This window comes from Citrus clementina, unplaced genomic scaffold (assembly GCF_000493195.1).
Source record: "Citrus clementina cultivar Clemenules unplaced genomic scaffold, Citrus_clementina_v1.0 scaffold_5, whole genome shotgun sequence".
Classification (NCBI taxonomy): domain Eukaryota; kingdom Viridiplantae; phylum Streptophyta; class Magnoliopsida; order Sapindales; family Rutaceae; genus Citrus; species Citrus x clementina.
The window spans coordinates 33510365-33528639 of record NW_006262201.1 but is presented as its reverse complement, the minus strand read 5'-3'; the positions used below and the strand labels follow the sequence as shown (position 1 = coordinate 33528639).

Genomic DNA, 18275 nt, shown 5'->3' with positions numbered 1-18275 from the left:
ACATCAACGTTCAATGTAATTGGTTGTCCTTTCTGCTGCTTTACATTCAGTAATCTTTTTTCCCCTCTAAGCAGTCAGATTGGTACGTTTTGAACGACGAACAAACCCGATGGACAGATACAGCTACCGTTCCCAGTTGCTTGAGCGACCATGTTAACATAATCGAAATTAACGGACTTGGCAAAGAAAACTCTCACATGCGTCTGGCGGAGCACCTGCTGAATCATTCCAGAGTATTGCTTACGATGACCGTTCGATGCAAGCCATCCGTTGACGGGAAAACTTTGGAAAATCTCCACCACAGACTTATGGGGTTACACAGAGGGTGTGCTTCTGCTTTTATTCATCTTACAAGGTGGGTAACTTGGCCTTAACTAATAACGTTGTTGTCCAAAAATTTGCAATCTCATCATGGGCATTATTAAGAATTTTTGCTTGTCAGCATCCGTCCGTTACAGTTGCTAACTTTAATCCTTCTGTTTTCGATTATACGATATGCACTTTATCACATTCGAATGTTTGCAACTGAACCTGACACTCTCCGTATCCATTTGTTTATGTAATATGAGCCGTGTTATGTTGGTAACTAGCTTACTTGCTTAGCGTGCATGGATGACAAACATTCGATTGTCATTTGTTTCAGCATAATATTCCGTTCGTCGAAACAATCGTCCACAGTTTCAGGTAGTTGAAGACCTTCATAATAATACTCTTCTTATTTCGCATTTGCATTCTCAGTATTCTGTTCTCTTCTTGCTTATATCTTGCACAAAAGTTACGCCAATGTTGTTACTCACAATTGACGGACGTACGGTTACTGATCAAATTGAAAGCCAAAGGCACCACCTGCCGCCATGTTTTATTCTAAACAACGTGTTCATCTGGCGCTGTTCGTCGCTTCAAGCTAATGATCCTGAAAGCTCGTCACAATAGAACCAAAATTGATTATGGTTACTTTCTAAATTAAGTTTAATCTATCCTTGCGATGAGTACATTCTACGGGCCTTTAAAAAAAATGTTATTTTAGCATTTAAATTTGATTTAAACAGCGTAAAGGATAATCTCTAATAATAGTATTAAAAATCTTAATATCTAAATTTCAATTATTATGTCTCATTTATTGCATATAGAATATCCATAAAGAAAAAAAGGAAAAGAAAAGAAAAGAAATTCAGATGGCACAAACACTATAATTTTAAGTTGGATTCTCATATGTCACATACATGTAACTTACAACTCTCTTATATAAATAATAAATAATATGAGCTTATTTACTATTTATATAAGAGGGTTATAAGATTCATGCATATAATTTAACATTAGCATTTTAAGTTATATCCAACTGGCTGTAATAGGCGAAAAGAATTTTGTTACCGGATTGGAACTGGATGAGACAGTTATCAAATCATTAAAATTTTCACACATGGCGCGCTCTTACGAAATTTTTTGTCACATCATGGGCTGTAACATACATAAGCAGTAACATTGGGAGATCCGTAATGGGTAATTCATATTTTTTTCGAACAATTTATATAGTAATAAAATTATTTTAAAATAAAAACACACGATAACGACAGAAAGAAAGAGAGAGACATAACAATTAATAGCCACCCTAGCTTTATGAAACATCGTACATCTGTTTTTAATTTTTTCTGGGATAAATTTTGATTTCTATACTGACCAGCGGTGCTAGTCCCTCGTACAGTCCATTTAATGCTTCAAGTTGTCTATCTATTTTATCCCTCTTTTATCCTCGAATTTACTTTAATTTTTTTTTCTCTTTTATTATATAGACTAGACCTAGTCTGCTGCGGCAATGCAAGCATAAGACGGGAGCGCACGCCTTCTCAGAGGGTCAGAGCCTTAGTTTTGTTTGCCCGTTTAGAGCCTCTGATTTCTACTCTCCATCATGCTTCAGCTTCCTGTTTCGTCGTATTGACAGTAGTGATTTAAGAAAAGTCAAATTGAAGCTTGAAATGACAATTTCAAAATTACAAGCCCAGTGAAATAGATGAGATGGTTTTTATTTTTGCCTGCCTGTCCTCAGGTGCCGAGCAGGTTTTGGCAAACCTGTGCCTCAGGAATATTTTTGTGAATTTTGCATGTTCGTCCTCAACTGACGGAGCAGAGTTGGGCTAATTTACTCGACTGAATACTCAACTTACCATACTTTATACCCAATTTTGTACTCGACTAGATACTCGACTTATTCAATTGCCTTCACTTCTTACTCGACTATATTAGGAGAAAATTCTAGGCTATCAGCAAATATCATGAGCAGATCAGAACTATGTCGTTTTGTTTTTCTTTTTAAGTTAATGGTAGCCCATCAATTAGCTTTACTGGAGAAAGTATCAAACAAATAATGTGAAAAATGCATAACAGGAAGGACTAAACAATATTGTTGGTTGATACATATAAGATAGTACTCACGCAATAATTGAGTACTTAAATAGTTGTCTTGTCTGCAACACTTGCGTGACCTATAACAATATACTCAGGAGTTAAATAAAAACAACTAAAAATATAATAAAATCATCAAGGTTTATGAGTGTATATTGTTGTAAATTTTTGTTATCTACAAATTCACAAATATGTTGTTACAATTTTAATAGGTATTATTAGTTTTTGGATTTATTATGGTGTACTAATAATAGGGGGAAATTTACAAAAATGGCCATAAAACTTTTGCGTTTTTGAACTTTAACCCTCCAAAGTTTTTTCTATCATAACTAGCCAAACACCCTATGTTTGGACTACATTACCCTCATCACTTTCATCAAATTTACAAAGCCATGCCACTTTTTCAATTCCAGTACAAGTAAATACGGATCTTCCTCAACAACTTAACAAACCTTCATCACTCTCAACAAACTTCATCATTCTCGATAAATCAATTGCATAATTGAATATATAATCATCAATGGGAGAGCTTCTTAAAATTAGTTTATATTCTTACACAATGTAAACCTTTAATCTATTGATTTTATCAACTAAGTTCGAAATTAAAGTCGGTTTTGTTGCAAATATTGTTATTTTTCATTCATAAAACAATGTGATTTGTTAAAGTACTTAGTTTGAGTTGAGAAATGAAGAAAAATCATTGAAAACACAGAAAAATGGGGCAAAAAACGAAGTTCAGAACAAGTGAGACATGCAAGTGGAACAGGTGCCTGTCGCACAGTAGGCAAAGTCCAATAAATTTACTAAGGCAAACAAGTGTCTATTCCTGCTAGGTCGCCTAAAGGACCAGCAGGGGAAATCCATTAAGTTTATTAAGGCGAGCAAGTGCCTATTCCTACTCGGTCACCTAAGGACCAGCAGGCAAAGTCCATTAAGTTTATTAAGGCATGCAAGTGCCTATTCCTACTCGGTCGCCCAAAAGACCAGCAGGCAAAATCCATTAAATTTGTTAAGGCAAGCAAGTGCCTATTCCTGTTCGGTTGACTAAAGGACCAGTAGGCAAAAACTATTAAGTTGTTAAGGCAAGCGAGTGCCTCTTCCTGCTCTGTCGCCTAAGAGACCAGCAGGCAAATCCTACAAAATTCTACTAAGGCAAACATATGCCAACTCATGCTCGGTCGTTGAAGGACCACCAGGCAAAATTCTGCGAAACCGTTAAGGCAAGGAATCGCCTATTTTTCCTCGGTCACTCAGAGACAAGCAAACATATTTTTTAAGGTAATTTGTTGAAACAACGATTAAGCAAAGTCTTGGCAAGAAAGCAACCGGACAGCATCAAAAGTTTATAAACATTCAAGCGTTTGTAAATAAATGAAATTCAGAATTTACATAAAAGGCAAGCCTAAGGATTATGAGGTTCAGCAGCCTCAGCAGGAGAAAGATCAACAATCTCGGAAAGAGGAGGACCAGCGACTTCTGGAGGAGCATGCATTGATCCCTGACCTGCTTCCAGAGCATGATCCCCTGCTTCCTCCTCCTGCACCCCACTTGAAGGTGCCTCAACATGATCCTGGTCCCCCCGGTCCTTATCCACCTGATCTGACTCGGCCATATACTTCTGCACTCCCACATCCAGCTTGCTCATGTTAAGCTCTGGATATTCTTCCTTAAGCACAAACATGATGCACTTGTAGCAAAAGGCGAGCCCAGAGTTATACTCTGCATCCAGCCGATTGTCCACCTCAGCAGATTTACCTTTCAGCTCGGCTACCTGATCATTCAAGGACTTGATTTGCTCCTAGAGGGTCGTCTTCAAGGTATCTCGTTCACTTTGAGTAGCTTGGAGATCGGACTTCAGGTCACCCAACTCGCTCTCAAGCTTGGAGGAGTTGGATTCAGCAATGACCATTTTCTCCTCTATGTCCATGATCTGCTTGTGCAGTTCAAGCAACTTCTCTTTGGAGCGATAAGCAGACTCAGCTTTCTTCGTCAAGTCCTGGTTGTCAGCTTGAAGCCTCCTCTCATGGCCCGTGGACTTGTTCTTGTAGCAAGAAACTAGAGTAGCCAGCTTAAAGGAGACCCTCTGAACGTAACCAGCTAACTCACTAAGGTTCATGCTCTCAATATCTTCGACCATTTTGGGTCCCACCGACTTGCCATAGTCCCTCTGATATGGGGACAAATAGTCACCCTGGTCCCGAGGCGGAAGAGGAGAGGATCAATCTCTAGATTGAACGCTGATCTCAGGACTCTTGTCGCATACCTTCTCACCGCCATTCTTTCGAGGTGGGGGAAGGGGCAGAGTAGGAGCAGAAGCCTTAAAAGAACCAACATTGGTCTTCTTCAAAGGAAGGGGGGATTGCTGGAGCCACCTGAACCCCGAGCACGTTTCCTTGACATAGCGCTGAGGATCTTGTTATCCATCCCAGCAGCTACGTCCACTAAGCGTGACCTAACAAGATTTGTTGACGATAGGAGATCTTGACAAGTAGACGCATTCACCAGAGCAGTTTCCACATTAAGCAACGGTGTGTCGTCAAGATTCTTGATCAGGCCCCACGACTCTGAAAGAATAAACAAGGTTAAGGAACCCAATAAGTAACGATCAGAGAAGTGAAGTATGCAGAAAAATAAACAACCTGGGGTGACAAAACGCGTTGGAAGGTGAATATCACCACCAAGCGAATGGATTGCTGGACACCAATTTCCCCCAGCAAAGAAAAATTTGTTCTTCCAGTTTTTACATGAGGAAGGAAAGCCGGTGATAGGCTTCCTCTTCGCAGAACTTGACATGAAATAGTACCAGCCTGCTTCCCTTGGGCTGATCCTCAGCTGATACAAATGCTTTACTTCCACAAGGGAAGGCTCCCCGAGTCCACACCTTTCCCATAGCACATACAAGGCTGAAAGAACCCTCTACCCATTCGGGTGAAGCTGACCTGGAGCCAGATACATGCCACCCAATATCCTGGCAAAATAAGGTTAAAGGGGCAACCGAGCCCTTAACTTGAAACTCTCCAGATGCATCGTCACATACCCATTTGGAGGCCAACTGGGGACGTCACCTTTCCCAGGGATTACAAGGAGAACCTCCTCAGGGATATTATAAAGATTTCTAAGCTTGAGTAGGTCAGTGTGGGTAGTAGCACAAGTAATATAGTCAATGAGGTAAGCATCTGCCTCCATCCTATGACTGATGTTTATCTTCTCAGAGGGTCTGCTCAGCTTGGAACTGCTCTCCTCACCGTCACCCACTTCCTCAGGGACCCCAGCCCCCTCAGAACTGTGATTTTCACCAGAACCCGATGCTTGCCCCCCACGGTTTCCCATAGGCTCAAAGTCAGAGGAAGGCAAAATGGCCTTGGGACGAGGGTACTCAGGGGTATCCCTATCATAGGAGGGGCCTACACTACTGGAAGGGTGTAGAGGACCAGTGGGTCTTAACTGGTTGGGGTACGAATCCTCTACCTCTTCGTCACTCTCATTTACAATTAATTTTCCTCTTCGGTTTGACATAGTGAAATCTTAAAAGGAAAAGCACAATAAATCTAAGTATATTGGTACAAAAGGGACAATACAGAATCCAAGCAACAGCAACCACAGGAGAAGTTAAAGACGATACCTGGAATAAATCGACACTGGTGGCGTTGCCGCGACGGAGAAAGAGCCCAGCAAAAGGAAGTCTTCGGTGCGGAAAGTGCGATTAAGGGCCAAAGAAGGAGTTGGATTACAGCGGAACGATAGATAATGAAGTGCAATGGCAATTTCAATTTAGGGATTTAAGACAAAAGGGGAACGGAGGCGTTTAAGTTACGCGAATGTCAGCTCAATCGCCGCGTATCGAGGGCAGATAAGCCGCCGTTTCAAATTTCAGAATCAACAGGCCAAAGAGCGACACGTCACTGGTCATTAAAAAGGCATGGAGAGATGTCAGCCCAGCAGCGCATTGGATCCATTCACGAAGGCCCTAGTTGGGCCGAGAACCCTTTAAGCAAGAGATATCACCTCGGATCCATTACAATAAACAAGGACCCGAGGAACGTGGCCTGAGGATTGCCAGATCCAATTCTTAGTTTCTAGTCTCAACTCGTTTCACTCGCAAGACTAGAAATTGGGGGACTGGTGTTAAGTAACGAAAAGAACTAGCTTGACCATGCCCTCATCTCTCACCCTGAGGCGAATCTCCTCAGCTGAATGGCACGAGAAGAGTCCTGGTAAAACATCTTATACAGGCATGTACCAACTAGAGACGAGCCCCTTCCAGAGAAATATACCGACCAGAGATGTATACCGACCAGATGCTCATCACCCAAAGAAAGGGCACACGATCTCACGAAATCGCGATAGTTTCGCTACACCCCGAACCATTGGGAAGGACATGGCACCCCACGTTAACCCACGATCCAGTGGTTTGAGACCCATGAGGGTCTGCCATCACCCGAAAAAGGGGGACATGAAGAATACGCAGAAACGGGGGACAACGGCTATAAGAAGCCAGGAGACTGATAAAAAAAAGGACAGAAAAATTGAGAGTAAAGGGAAAACTCTGCCAAATTGAAACTAGATTATATTCCATACAAAATTTTGAGAGCATTACAAGAAATCATAAAATTTAAATTACATAGTTTTCCCGTAAACACCTTGTGCTAACTTAACCATCGGAGGGTTTACGCCGGTAAAACCACCGGCGTCTCTGATTTGTTTTTGTGAACGCAGGCTTAGAAATAGGAGAAAGGGTGATTCCAACCCCAGGGACTCAAGCAATCGTTGAAACAGAAAGAAGGTGACATCTTCTCTATTGACCACATAAACGTTGGTGAAAAGATCTGGTCCGATAAAGGGCGAGCAGATTTCAACATCAACATGTAACATCACAAAAATGATAAGAGAGACACTTTGCTTGGACAAGAAAAAGAGTATTTCGTCTGGAAGGTGGTTGTTTCACAAGGGAATTGAAAATGACTTCAATAAATTGTTGAAGTTATTGAATTCATCATTTATACAAAATGGTTGATTATTCTTTACAAAATTGAAATGAATTAATTATATTATTTCACCAATTAATTGATGAATACCACATCAATTGAGATAGTTTTTTAAAATAAAATAAAAAATAAAATGTATAACACTACTCAAAAAGTTGAAATTTTTTATTTAAATATTTATTGTAACAAATGTACTTTTAAATTATAAAAGTAAAGTTAATAATTATTGGTTTCCAAGTAAACATGGATGTTTAGTGAATACTTGAACTACGTGGGTGTAATAACATAAGTATCATTGACTCAATGATACACTTATTAACAAGCATGTGATGATAATTGATAAATATCTCTATCTCTATCCGGTTAGTTGGGACACAGTGCCATTTGTTATTCCAAATATGGGTTGGTATAGCTCAGTGATGTCTCAAAACAAAGCACTCTCATTTGTGTTGTCACCAATGAAGTCAATAAGCACTGCTAGCGAATCATTCAGAAACAAGACATGCAAACATGATGTGGGCAGCCATTGCCCATTTTCATCGCTTCTCCTCTCCTGTCTTTATTAAATGTAGTGATTCACCACATAAATGGGCCCCGGCTGGCCCATGTGAAGAGCCGCCATCATGTTTGGACCCGTGAAATATTTCTATGACTAGACAAATTTGATCAACTTTTCTCCTATGATTTGGGCTAATTAACAAAGTTGCTTGATTAAGCAATATGTGGATAGTCCTTGTCCTTGAAAGAAATTCAATGATATTATTAACTTTTGGCCAAAACCTTGACAAGAGGTTATTATTATTATTATTTGAAGTTTCAAACGACTTGATTGATCACGATATTGGATTGAGTTTATATAAATTGCAAATTAGAAGAGAAACGATGTTATTGGTTATTTTTAGCTGAATCAAATGTCATAACAATACTATTGCGATAAAAGTATTATCAACTCTTTTTAGTTAGGTAGACAGATAGTCAAGGATCACATGATATGATAAAATATTCTCGGCGGTGTTAATAGTTTATGATGGCGGGCTTGCTATTTTCCCCATAAAGAAGACAAAACTTTTCAATTAAATTCTTTCGAGGAGTGCTAGATGTCAAGAACGCCGAGAGAATGTCGAGAGAAACGGCATACAGTAATGCCGTTTCTCTCGGCAGAAAAAAAACAAAAGATTTTTTTAAACTTAAAAACTTAAAAAGTCGGTATAAAAGGAAAAAAAATTGCTGACTCTCTCTCCCTCCTCTCGCACGCTCGCTGGTACTCCTTCTCTTCCTAGGACCGGCTTTAACTAATTAGGGGCCTTAGGCGAAATTTTATTTTAGGCCTTTTGATGTTAAAATATCAAATCTTACAAAAACATTAAAAAGCTCAAAAAATTCTCACAACATCAAATAGCTCAAACTTTAACTATATTCAATAATATCTTGAATTACAACAATTATTAACAAGATCCAAAAAACAATAATAGCCAGAAAGATATCTATTTATTTCCACACAAATATTAACTAACTTTGCCTTCCACAAATTCCATCTCCTTAAGTTGCTCTAAAACTTCATAAGCCACAACCATAATCTTCCTGTGAACTTTAAATCATTAATCCTACCTACTATGATCCTTGCTGCAAGCTATCACTAATGCAAATTACTAATCAATTAAATTTTATTCTTCTTGCTTTTTGAGATGCAAAATTATTAATTAAAATCTTATATTCTAATTTAGCTAACAAATTTTTTTTCAATAGCTAATATAGCTAATCCATTTAATCTTTCTTGTGACATTGTAGTTCTTAAATAAGATTTTATTAACTTTAATTTAGAAAAACTTCTCTCAGCAGAAGCAACAGGTACAGGTACAGTCAATAATATTCTATAAGCAACAAATGCATTTGGAAAAGAATATACTTTTTTAATATAATTAAGTATATCAAGTGGGCTATTTCTTTCCATGTGTAAAACTTCTTTTAAAACTTTTAACTCTGAAAACAAATCTAATCCATCAATATCAGAAAACATATCATATTTCAAGATATTTTCAAGATTAATACAATAACTTTTTAAGCTTTCATCATCTAATGATTTTAATTTTTCAAAATTAAATAAAAATCCAAAAATATTTTCATAAAATTGAAACTGCTCAAATCTATTGATGATTGAAGAAATAGCTTGATCTACTAGATATACAAAGTAATCAATTCTAAAAGAATCTTCGGGAGATAGAATTTTCTCTTCATTATTATTCTCGCCAAATTTATTTTTTCTACGAATTATACGTTTTTCATGAAATTTTGGTTCTATTTCCATTTCATTTGCAATCTCTTTAGCTGAAATCATAGCAGACACAAAACCATTTTCTCTGTAATTCTCAAAAAAGGATGTAAGACCTTTTAGTTGATTTTATGGCAACATCAATTTGCATATCTTCCTTTTGTAAGCTTTTACTAACAGTGTTCACAGCAAATAATATATCATACCAAATAATCATGCCTAACAAAAATTCAAAGTTTTCCAATTCATATGTTGCTAAAAATTTAGCTTCACTTTTTATTTTAGGATCTTCACTAACTTCTGCTAATTCAAGTAAAGCATCTCTAATTTGGGGAGTTTGAAATCTTATTGCTTTGACACTTTCTATGAGACTTTCCCAACGTGTTTGTGACAATGATTTAACAGTTAAATTAGGTATATTATCTTGTAAAATTTTCCATCTCTTAGGTGAAGAAGAAAATAGTGAGTAAACACGTTGAACAACTCCAAAAAATGAAATAGCCTTAGGACAAGAATTAGCCATATCACAAAGCACTAAGTTAAGACTATGACAGCCACATGGTGTATAAAATGCTCTAGGATTTATATCTAATAATCTTTTTTGTACACCTTGATTTTTTCCTTTCATATTAGATCCATTATCATATCATTGTCCTCTTACATCATTAATATCAAGTTCAAGAGTTTTAATTACATCCACAAGTTCATTAAAAAGACCTTTTCCAGTGGTATTGTCAACTTGTAAAAATCCTAAAAAATATTCTTCTATCTTTACTAGATTTGTTGAAATATCCACACATCTTAATATAAGAGACATTTGTTCTTGGTGGCTTGCATCTGGAGTACAATCAAGTATAATTGAAAAATACTTTGCTTCCTTGACTTTGTTAACAATTGATTTTTTTATTTCAAGTGCTAGCATTAATATGAGTTCATTTTGTATGTTATGTCCAAGATAATGATCATGAATTTCACCGGTTTTAATATGTCGAATATGTTCTTGCATTGTTGGATCAAACTCTGCAATCATTTCAATTAAACTTAAAAAATTCTCATTTCTCTCTTCACAGATCTTCTCATTTTTTCCACGAAATGCTTAATTAATTTTAGCAAGATTTTTTACAACAGCAATAGTTCGTATTAATACTTTTTGCCAATGTTCTTTTTCCTTGTCAATTCTTTCTTGAACATCTTTATCAATTGTTTTTCTTTTCGATAGTCTTGCTTCTAAATCAACCCATGCATTCATATTAGTTATATGTTCATTGGTTGTTTCATGACTTTTAAGTTTAGAATTAAGATTTTTCCAATCTCTTGTTCCTTCATCACTAAGCTGGTTTTTGTTACAACTTGTATTGAATAATTTGCAACAAAAACAATATACTTTGTTAAAATCTTTTGAATATATTAACCATTTTCTATCATGTTTTTCTCCATTTGTTAACATTTTAACATAAAATACAGTAGAGAAATGCCTAGAATTTTCATCTTTTGGGAAAGTTATGTTATTCTCTCTAATTGGGCCTTTTTCTACTAAAAGATCTCTTAACTTTGTATCAACATTTTCCCATCTTCCTAGATCATAAATATTATTTGGAACAAATAAATTTTTTACATCAACTTTGTCTGCATTTTTATTTTTATCATCTTCAATGTTGTTTATTTCATTCACCGTTTCATCATTATTTAATTCATTTAAACTTGGTTGTTCAATAACTAATTCTTCATTTAAATCTATATCTTTTTTACTAGTTGTGACAAATTTATCAAGAGCTCCTTTTTTAGATTGAACTAACTTTTCTATTCTCCTCTTTTTTTTCAAATTTTCATATCCCGATACATATTTTCTAGTTGACATGTTTTTCAAATAAAAAAAATAAATAAACAAACACAATTTTTTTTCTAGATTATTCAAGCCAAAATCAATACAAAAAATCAAAAATAAATTAAATTTAAAAAGGATAAGAACAATAATAATAAAAAATAGAAAAAAATAGAATGATAGCACCTGGATTTGAGTCAATTGACTAGTTGAGATGAAGATGATGATGGTAATGAATTTTGTAGAGAAAAGAAGAGAGCACAAAAACTTTTTGCTGAAAATAGCTTTGATTCAATGTGTATCGGTTTATAGATAATGAGCTTTTAAATAGATTTTACTAGAATACCAAAAGTTGGTTCTAAAAATCTAATGTTACTAATCTTAATAAGAGTTTTTTTTTTTTAAAGGGAAAGCATTGATTGTTTTTTGGGAAATAGTAAAAGAAAATAAAGAAGTAACGTTCAAAATCATTATTATAGCATAAAAATATATCTTATATTTATGGCAAAGATTATTAAATAAGAGAGATAATTATGAATGAGAGTAATGATAGGGTAAAGCCTAAAAATTAGGCTTTTTTTACTGTACAAAAAATATATATGTAACTTAATTTTTTTGAATCTTAAAAAAAATTAATTATATTAATTAATAAATAGATACCGAAAATCGGGGCCTTCCTAAATACGGGGCCTTAGGCAACTGCCTAGTTCGCCTAGTATTAAAGCCGCCACTGGCTGTAAGGATCAGAAGGTGACAATAGTGACAGAAGTAGACAATTTATCTAGAGGGGGCTATTCAAAATAACAATATCAGTATCTAACAATAAGATAATAAAATGAATTTAATAAAAATAATGACAATAGTTATAATAATATCCTCAATTTTCAACAACTTTAATATAAACAAAAATATAAGACCTGAATCTAAGGTTTAACAAGGGCTCTCCAAATTTTTGTTTGCCGATTTACTAATTTTTTATTTATTATTATTATTATACAAGACAAAACAACAGTATATAATATACACAAATCAGGCAACGCAAATTGATGATGATGAATAATTACACTTTATAAAAGAACAAAAAATATATATTAATTAAATTATTGTGATAAAACTTAACAGAAATAACCATCTGTAATAATAATTATGAATAAAAAATTAAGAACTAAGAACATCTGTTGAAGCAGAATTGGAAGAGTATTTGTATCTTGGAAGAGGATTTGTATGTTGTATTCTTTAGTCCTGAAGGCTTGCAAATGTTGGATTCTTTTAGGCTTTAGCCATTGTGAAAAAAAGTTAAATCTAATGTAAGAGGATAGCCCCGTCTTTTTCTGAAGTGAATGCTCGAGCACGAAGTACACAAAACAATCATCATCGACTAAACTACTATTTAAAAAATAAAATGAAAACTCTCAACTAAATAAACTACTATTCCTCTTTTCTTTTTCTTACAAAATAAATAAAATAAAATAGAATCTCAGCTGAATAGTAGTCCCCAAGTCCACAGACCATGAACAGGTTAGCCTCCAGTCTTGCCTCCAAAGTCAGGTATGGGCTTTCTGAATTTCTTTCTGTTGATAGTTCCGAAGATCTATCTTTTATTTGTTTTGAACTGCTGGAGGATGTAAGTCGCACGTGCCACGTGGTGAATGATGCTTGACCCAGCAGAGGAAGACACTTCAAAGAATCAAGCAAACAGTTCTAGTAGCTAGACATGCAAACCCATCATCAGAGTGAGGAGTCCATAATATTAAAAGAGAAATGTCAAAACTAAATAGCTCATCTAATGGATCTGAAAGCCAAAAATAAAAACAAAAAGATTCAGCAGTACATGTACTTATGAATGAGAATTTAGATGATGCTTTGTCTTTGTTTAATAGGATGATGAATTGAACTGATGATGGTAGACTAACAACAATAAACAATTATAAAAAAGTAAATAATAATAATCAAATGGGTGATTTTTTTTTTTTTATTGCATACTTGTGCGTGGAAAGTGAATCCTTATTTTAATTTTGAATTTCAACTTTTTGTGCGGTGAATGTCTCCTCCTCCTTTCACCCAAAAGGTTAAAAAAGCCATAATAATGAATGTAACCATGTGTTTTGGAACCAAAGACCTAAAAAACATTGGACAGCTTGGTGATGACGTTTTTACAGATGTGTAATAAATAACAAATTAACAATTAACAGAGCCCTTTTGTCATATTTGATGGCAAAAAATTGGTTTAATTAGTTTTATGATTACTTGAGTTTTATCATCTAATTCGTCATTACGAATCATTGAATTGAGAGGGAAGTATTAAACAATATTTAATTTATCCACTATCAAACATATAATTCTTTTAAACTATTAAAAAATAGAGAGTCTTCTAACCACATAAATTAGATTAATTTCTTAAACATAAAACCTTAGAAAAATAATACTTGCATTCTCTTAAAAGAAATTTATTATATTTATGTTTTCTTCTTTACCATGGTAATAAGAAAAAAGTTGTATTAAACAATTAAGACAAAAAAAGGGGGTATGATATCACAGTACAAATTAACTAGAGTACATTCTGCTAGCAAATTCATGTCAAACTTCTTTGACAAAGAATTAGTCATGAAGGATCCTGCAACCACTTGATAGATGGCAAGTGCAGCTGCAGAGATGTAGGGCAACTGATCAAGAATTGTATAAAAGTACCTATGCTGTATTTATAGGGAATTAATTGGTCTCACTTTCTACCAAAAAAAACGAGGATGCAAATGCTGCAGTCAATATGATATGTTCATAATGTAACTAGACAGATCCTAATGCAACACATTGTCTTGGTGTTTGGCATTAATAACCTGATTATAAAACTCTAGAGCTCGATGATATACAAAATATTAAGAAACAAATAAAACGACTATATAGTTCTTTTACAATGAAATTATTGAACCATTGTATAAAACGAACGGAATAGCTAAACTAAACGAACTTTACCATAAACCTTTGTAGTGATTGATCTGCTTAGATGACTTATAATATCAATCGATGCTCAAGATTATTCACAAGATCAGTACAAGTTGTACGCACCAGAATTAAGACCTTCTTGGATTCAGTTCAATTGAAACAACCTTAATCCAGATCTCCGTAACAAGTTTAGACGAAAAGAAACAGAATTAAGATTAACTTAACAAAGAACAAAAGGGTATTATCAACTAAGCAAGCAGTTCCTTACTGCATTAGATTTTTATCCACAACGGAGTTTTGTTAATAGGCATCCAACTTGCTTTGGTTTACTTGGCATTTTATTGAATGATTTGTGCTGTTAATTTGACTTATGACATAGTGGTAGTATAGTGATAGAGTTTAGTTTTGAAACAATAGGCTGTCATGTGTGTGAAAGGTTAAAAAAATAATAATTAAAAGAATAAAAATAAAAATAGGCTTGGGGTAATCTTGATGACAAATGAATAATAATTAAAACAAATGATTGTGTTTGGGGAATAAAAATAGGGTGACCAGGATCTCCTCAAAGTAAAGAGTGAGCGAATGGTTGATAGGCTATCAGGAGAAAATTCTAGTGCCTAGAGCAGATAACCTCGACCAGGTGATAATCTTGATGACCATAAAAAGAATACCTCGACCAAGTAGTAATCCTTGAGGTTATGAACAGACACCTCGACCAGAATATCATGAGCTGATCAGAGCCAGGTCGATTGTTCAAAAAACCTCAACCAACCACAAACTGTCAAGCTCCTCCCAGAAATTCAACCATAACGTCTATGCACACCCAGCTGTTATAATTGCAGCTCAATAACTACTCTGTAACGGGCGCATTAACTCATAATTAAAGCGGCGCATTAAACCCATCAACGCCAATGCTTTGAAGATGGTATGATAGTCCCGGATGCTTATAAAACTACTGAAAAGTTCAAAGAAGGGGGAGAGCTCTCCTTTTCAATTTTGACTCTTTTATTATATTTATGAGATTATTTCTTCAATAAAAAATATGAATTATTTTATTTTTATTATTTTTCCTGAAAAGGCCCAGAAATTGACTTGAGCGTCAGAGGGTTCACGCCGGAAAAACTTCCGGCGTCTCTGACCGTCTTCTGTGATTTCAGGTATTCGTAGGTTAATCGCTAGTGGTCGCAGGACATATTGACAATTGGCCAACCGATTCTCCACCAAATAAATTTAGTGCTGGTGCAGAAGTCTGATATTAAATCCTAATCGACTAGATCAGATTTCGACCTATCTATATTTGTTTTCATGAAACGAATGGTTATAATTTGCATGGCATAATTTTCAATAACTGTTGAAAAGTGCTAGAAGTATGAAATGGTTAGCACAGATTGTTTAGGGCAAGTGCTAGCCTGAGGCTAGCTCTTATTGTTTCCTCAGACACAAAATGCTTATAGGTGGCTAAGAACAAAATAGCATGATGTTTATACATAGTTTGAGCTTTAGAGCATTTTCCTAACAGGGTTGTAAACCATGACTTTGAATAAAAAGGATGCATAATGAAAAAAAACTCAATTCATTCTTCTTCTATCAATTTCGAAAATACTATAAGACAAATAAAAGGATCGAAGTCTCAAAGCGTGCTCAAGGCGAGACAATGGTCAGAAATTTACCTGCTCATACTGGACCAGAGAAGCCGAGCAGATAGTCAATTTCAGAAATTTACCTTTTAATTTTATAGTATTCTATTTTTAGCTGTATTAGCATTTAGCAAATTATTTTGAGATTTCTGCGGGAGTACATTTGACCTTAGGCATAGACATTGTTTTTTATAGCCTTAAAACAGTAAATGTTATTAGTCATTCATTGCTATGCTTTTGTTTGCATATTTTGTAATTACCCTTGTTTTAGTGTAGTCAGATGTCACAACATTGTTTCTCTTGTTTGCTGCATTAAACTTGTTTAGCCGCATTTTGAGTTTGTTCTACACTTTGATGCCATGAAAGTTAATTTTAAATAGCTTCTGTTTTTCTGGTTCCTTTAAATCTTTTCTTTTCTTTTGGTAGTATTAACACAAAAGTAATGTGACAATTTCTGGTGGTCATCCTAATGGGTAGCACCGGGATTTGAAAAATTGAACATTAGCTCAAAGCATTTCACAAACTGTTTATTAAATGTTTAGGCTGTAACTTATTGAGTGATGGCACATTCTCTTAGTACTTTATTGGTTGGCTGACATATTCCGAAGAACCTCCAATAGAGGCAGACTAGGTTGGCGTGGAGCATGGATACTAGATTTTAAATTTCAGATCCATTATATGAGCTATTTAGTTTTGACATTTCTTTTTTAATATTACGGACTCCTTACTCTGATGATGGGTTTGCATGTCTAACTATTAGAACTATTTGCTTGATTCTTTTGAGTGTCTTCCTCTGCTGGGTCAAGCATCATTCACCACGTGCGACTTACATCCTCTATTAGTTACGTGTTATATAATTTTCTACGAGTCAGGAATGTTAATTCTTTGGTTAAGTTTATTGCTATTTTGTTGCTGTTAATTGGCTTATATGTAGGACCAGCAAAAGGAAAACGGGGGAGGAAAGTTTGGGAAGACACATCTGTTATCCCCTAAATCTTCATAACATCCAGATTAAATTATTAAGAAATACGAAAGCGGAAGCGTACCTGAATCCATGGTGATTCGTAGTGAATCCAAGAAATTGCTCCACCAGCCAACAGGTAAATATAGCCTGATGTGGATCTTCTCCTGTCTTGGCATCCAGCAAAATCAGAGTCGGAATACCCAATGATCTCTAATTAATCCGACCTCCTATATGTGAGCATATGCTCATTTGTTCTCTGTAAGTACCTCATAACCCGTTTGGCTGCTTTCCAATGATCCATCCTGGGATTGCTCAAATATCTGCCCAACATGCCAACTATGAACGCAATATCTGGACGCGTACATACTTGAGCATACATAAGACTCCCTATAGCTGAAGAGTAAGGAATCTTCTCCATTTTCTGGATTTCAAGATTGGTCTTAGGGCATTGACTAAGGCTGAATTTATCTCCTTTGGCGACAGGGGTGTCACATGGTTTACTATTTTGCATGCCAAACCTCTTCAAAACTTTATCGATATAGTTCCTTTGTGACAATCCCAGAATACCCCGAGAACGATCCTAATGTATCTCGATTCCTAAAACAAATGAGGCATCACCAAGATCTTTCATCTCAAAATGTTTTGATAGAAAACTCTTGGTGTCGTGTAGTATGCCTATATCATTTGTGGCAAGCAATATGTTATCAACATATAAAACCAGGAATATGTGTTTACTCCCATTGAACTTATGATACACATATTCATCAATAACATTTGCCTCAAAACCATATGAGATAATTATTTGATGAAACTTAGAGTACCACTGACGAGAAACTTGTTTGAGCCCATAGATGGATTTGGTTAGCTTACAAACCATTTTCTTTGGGTCTCCCAACACAAAGGTTTCTAGTTGTACCATATAAATTGTTTCCTCAATGTCACCATTAAGAAAAGCAGTCTTAACATTCATCTGATATAACTCAAGATCAAAATGTGCAACAAGTGCCATAATTGTCCTAAAAGAGTCTTTCGTAGAAACTGGAGAGAAAGCCTCTTTATAGTCAATTTCTTCCTTTTGAGTAAAGCCTTTAACTAAAAGACGTACTTTATACCTTTCCACATTACCATTTGAATCCTTTTTGGTTTTAAATATCCATTTACAACCAATGGGCTTCGCACCGGAAGGTAATGAGATAAGTTCCCAAACTTTATTGTCTTGCATTGACTTGTACTCTTCATTCATGGCTTCGATCCA

At 35.3% G+C, this 18275-nt stretch overlaps 1 protein-coding gene across 1 annotated transcript; it reads right to left on the bottom strand.

The window, feature by feature from the left end:
* Nucleotides 1–4746: 4746 nt before the first annotated feature.
* On the bottom strand, nt 4747–17438 carry LOC112098187. The gene is made up of 6 exons (XM_024183827.1): nt 17388–17438; nt 17287–17340; nt 17103–17184; nt 5441–5927; nt 5254–5342; nt 4747–4967 (listed from the first exon to the last, which is right to left on the bottom strand). The coding sequence occupies exons 1-6, from the start codon at nt 17436–17438 to the stop codon at nt 4747–4749; spliced, it is 984 nt and encodes a 327-aa protein (XP_024039595.1).
* Nucleotides 17439–18275: the final 837 nt, after the last annotated feature.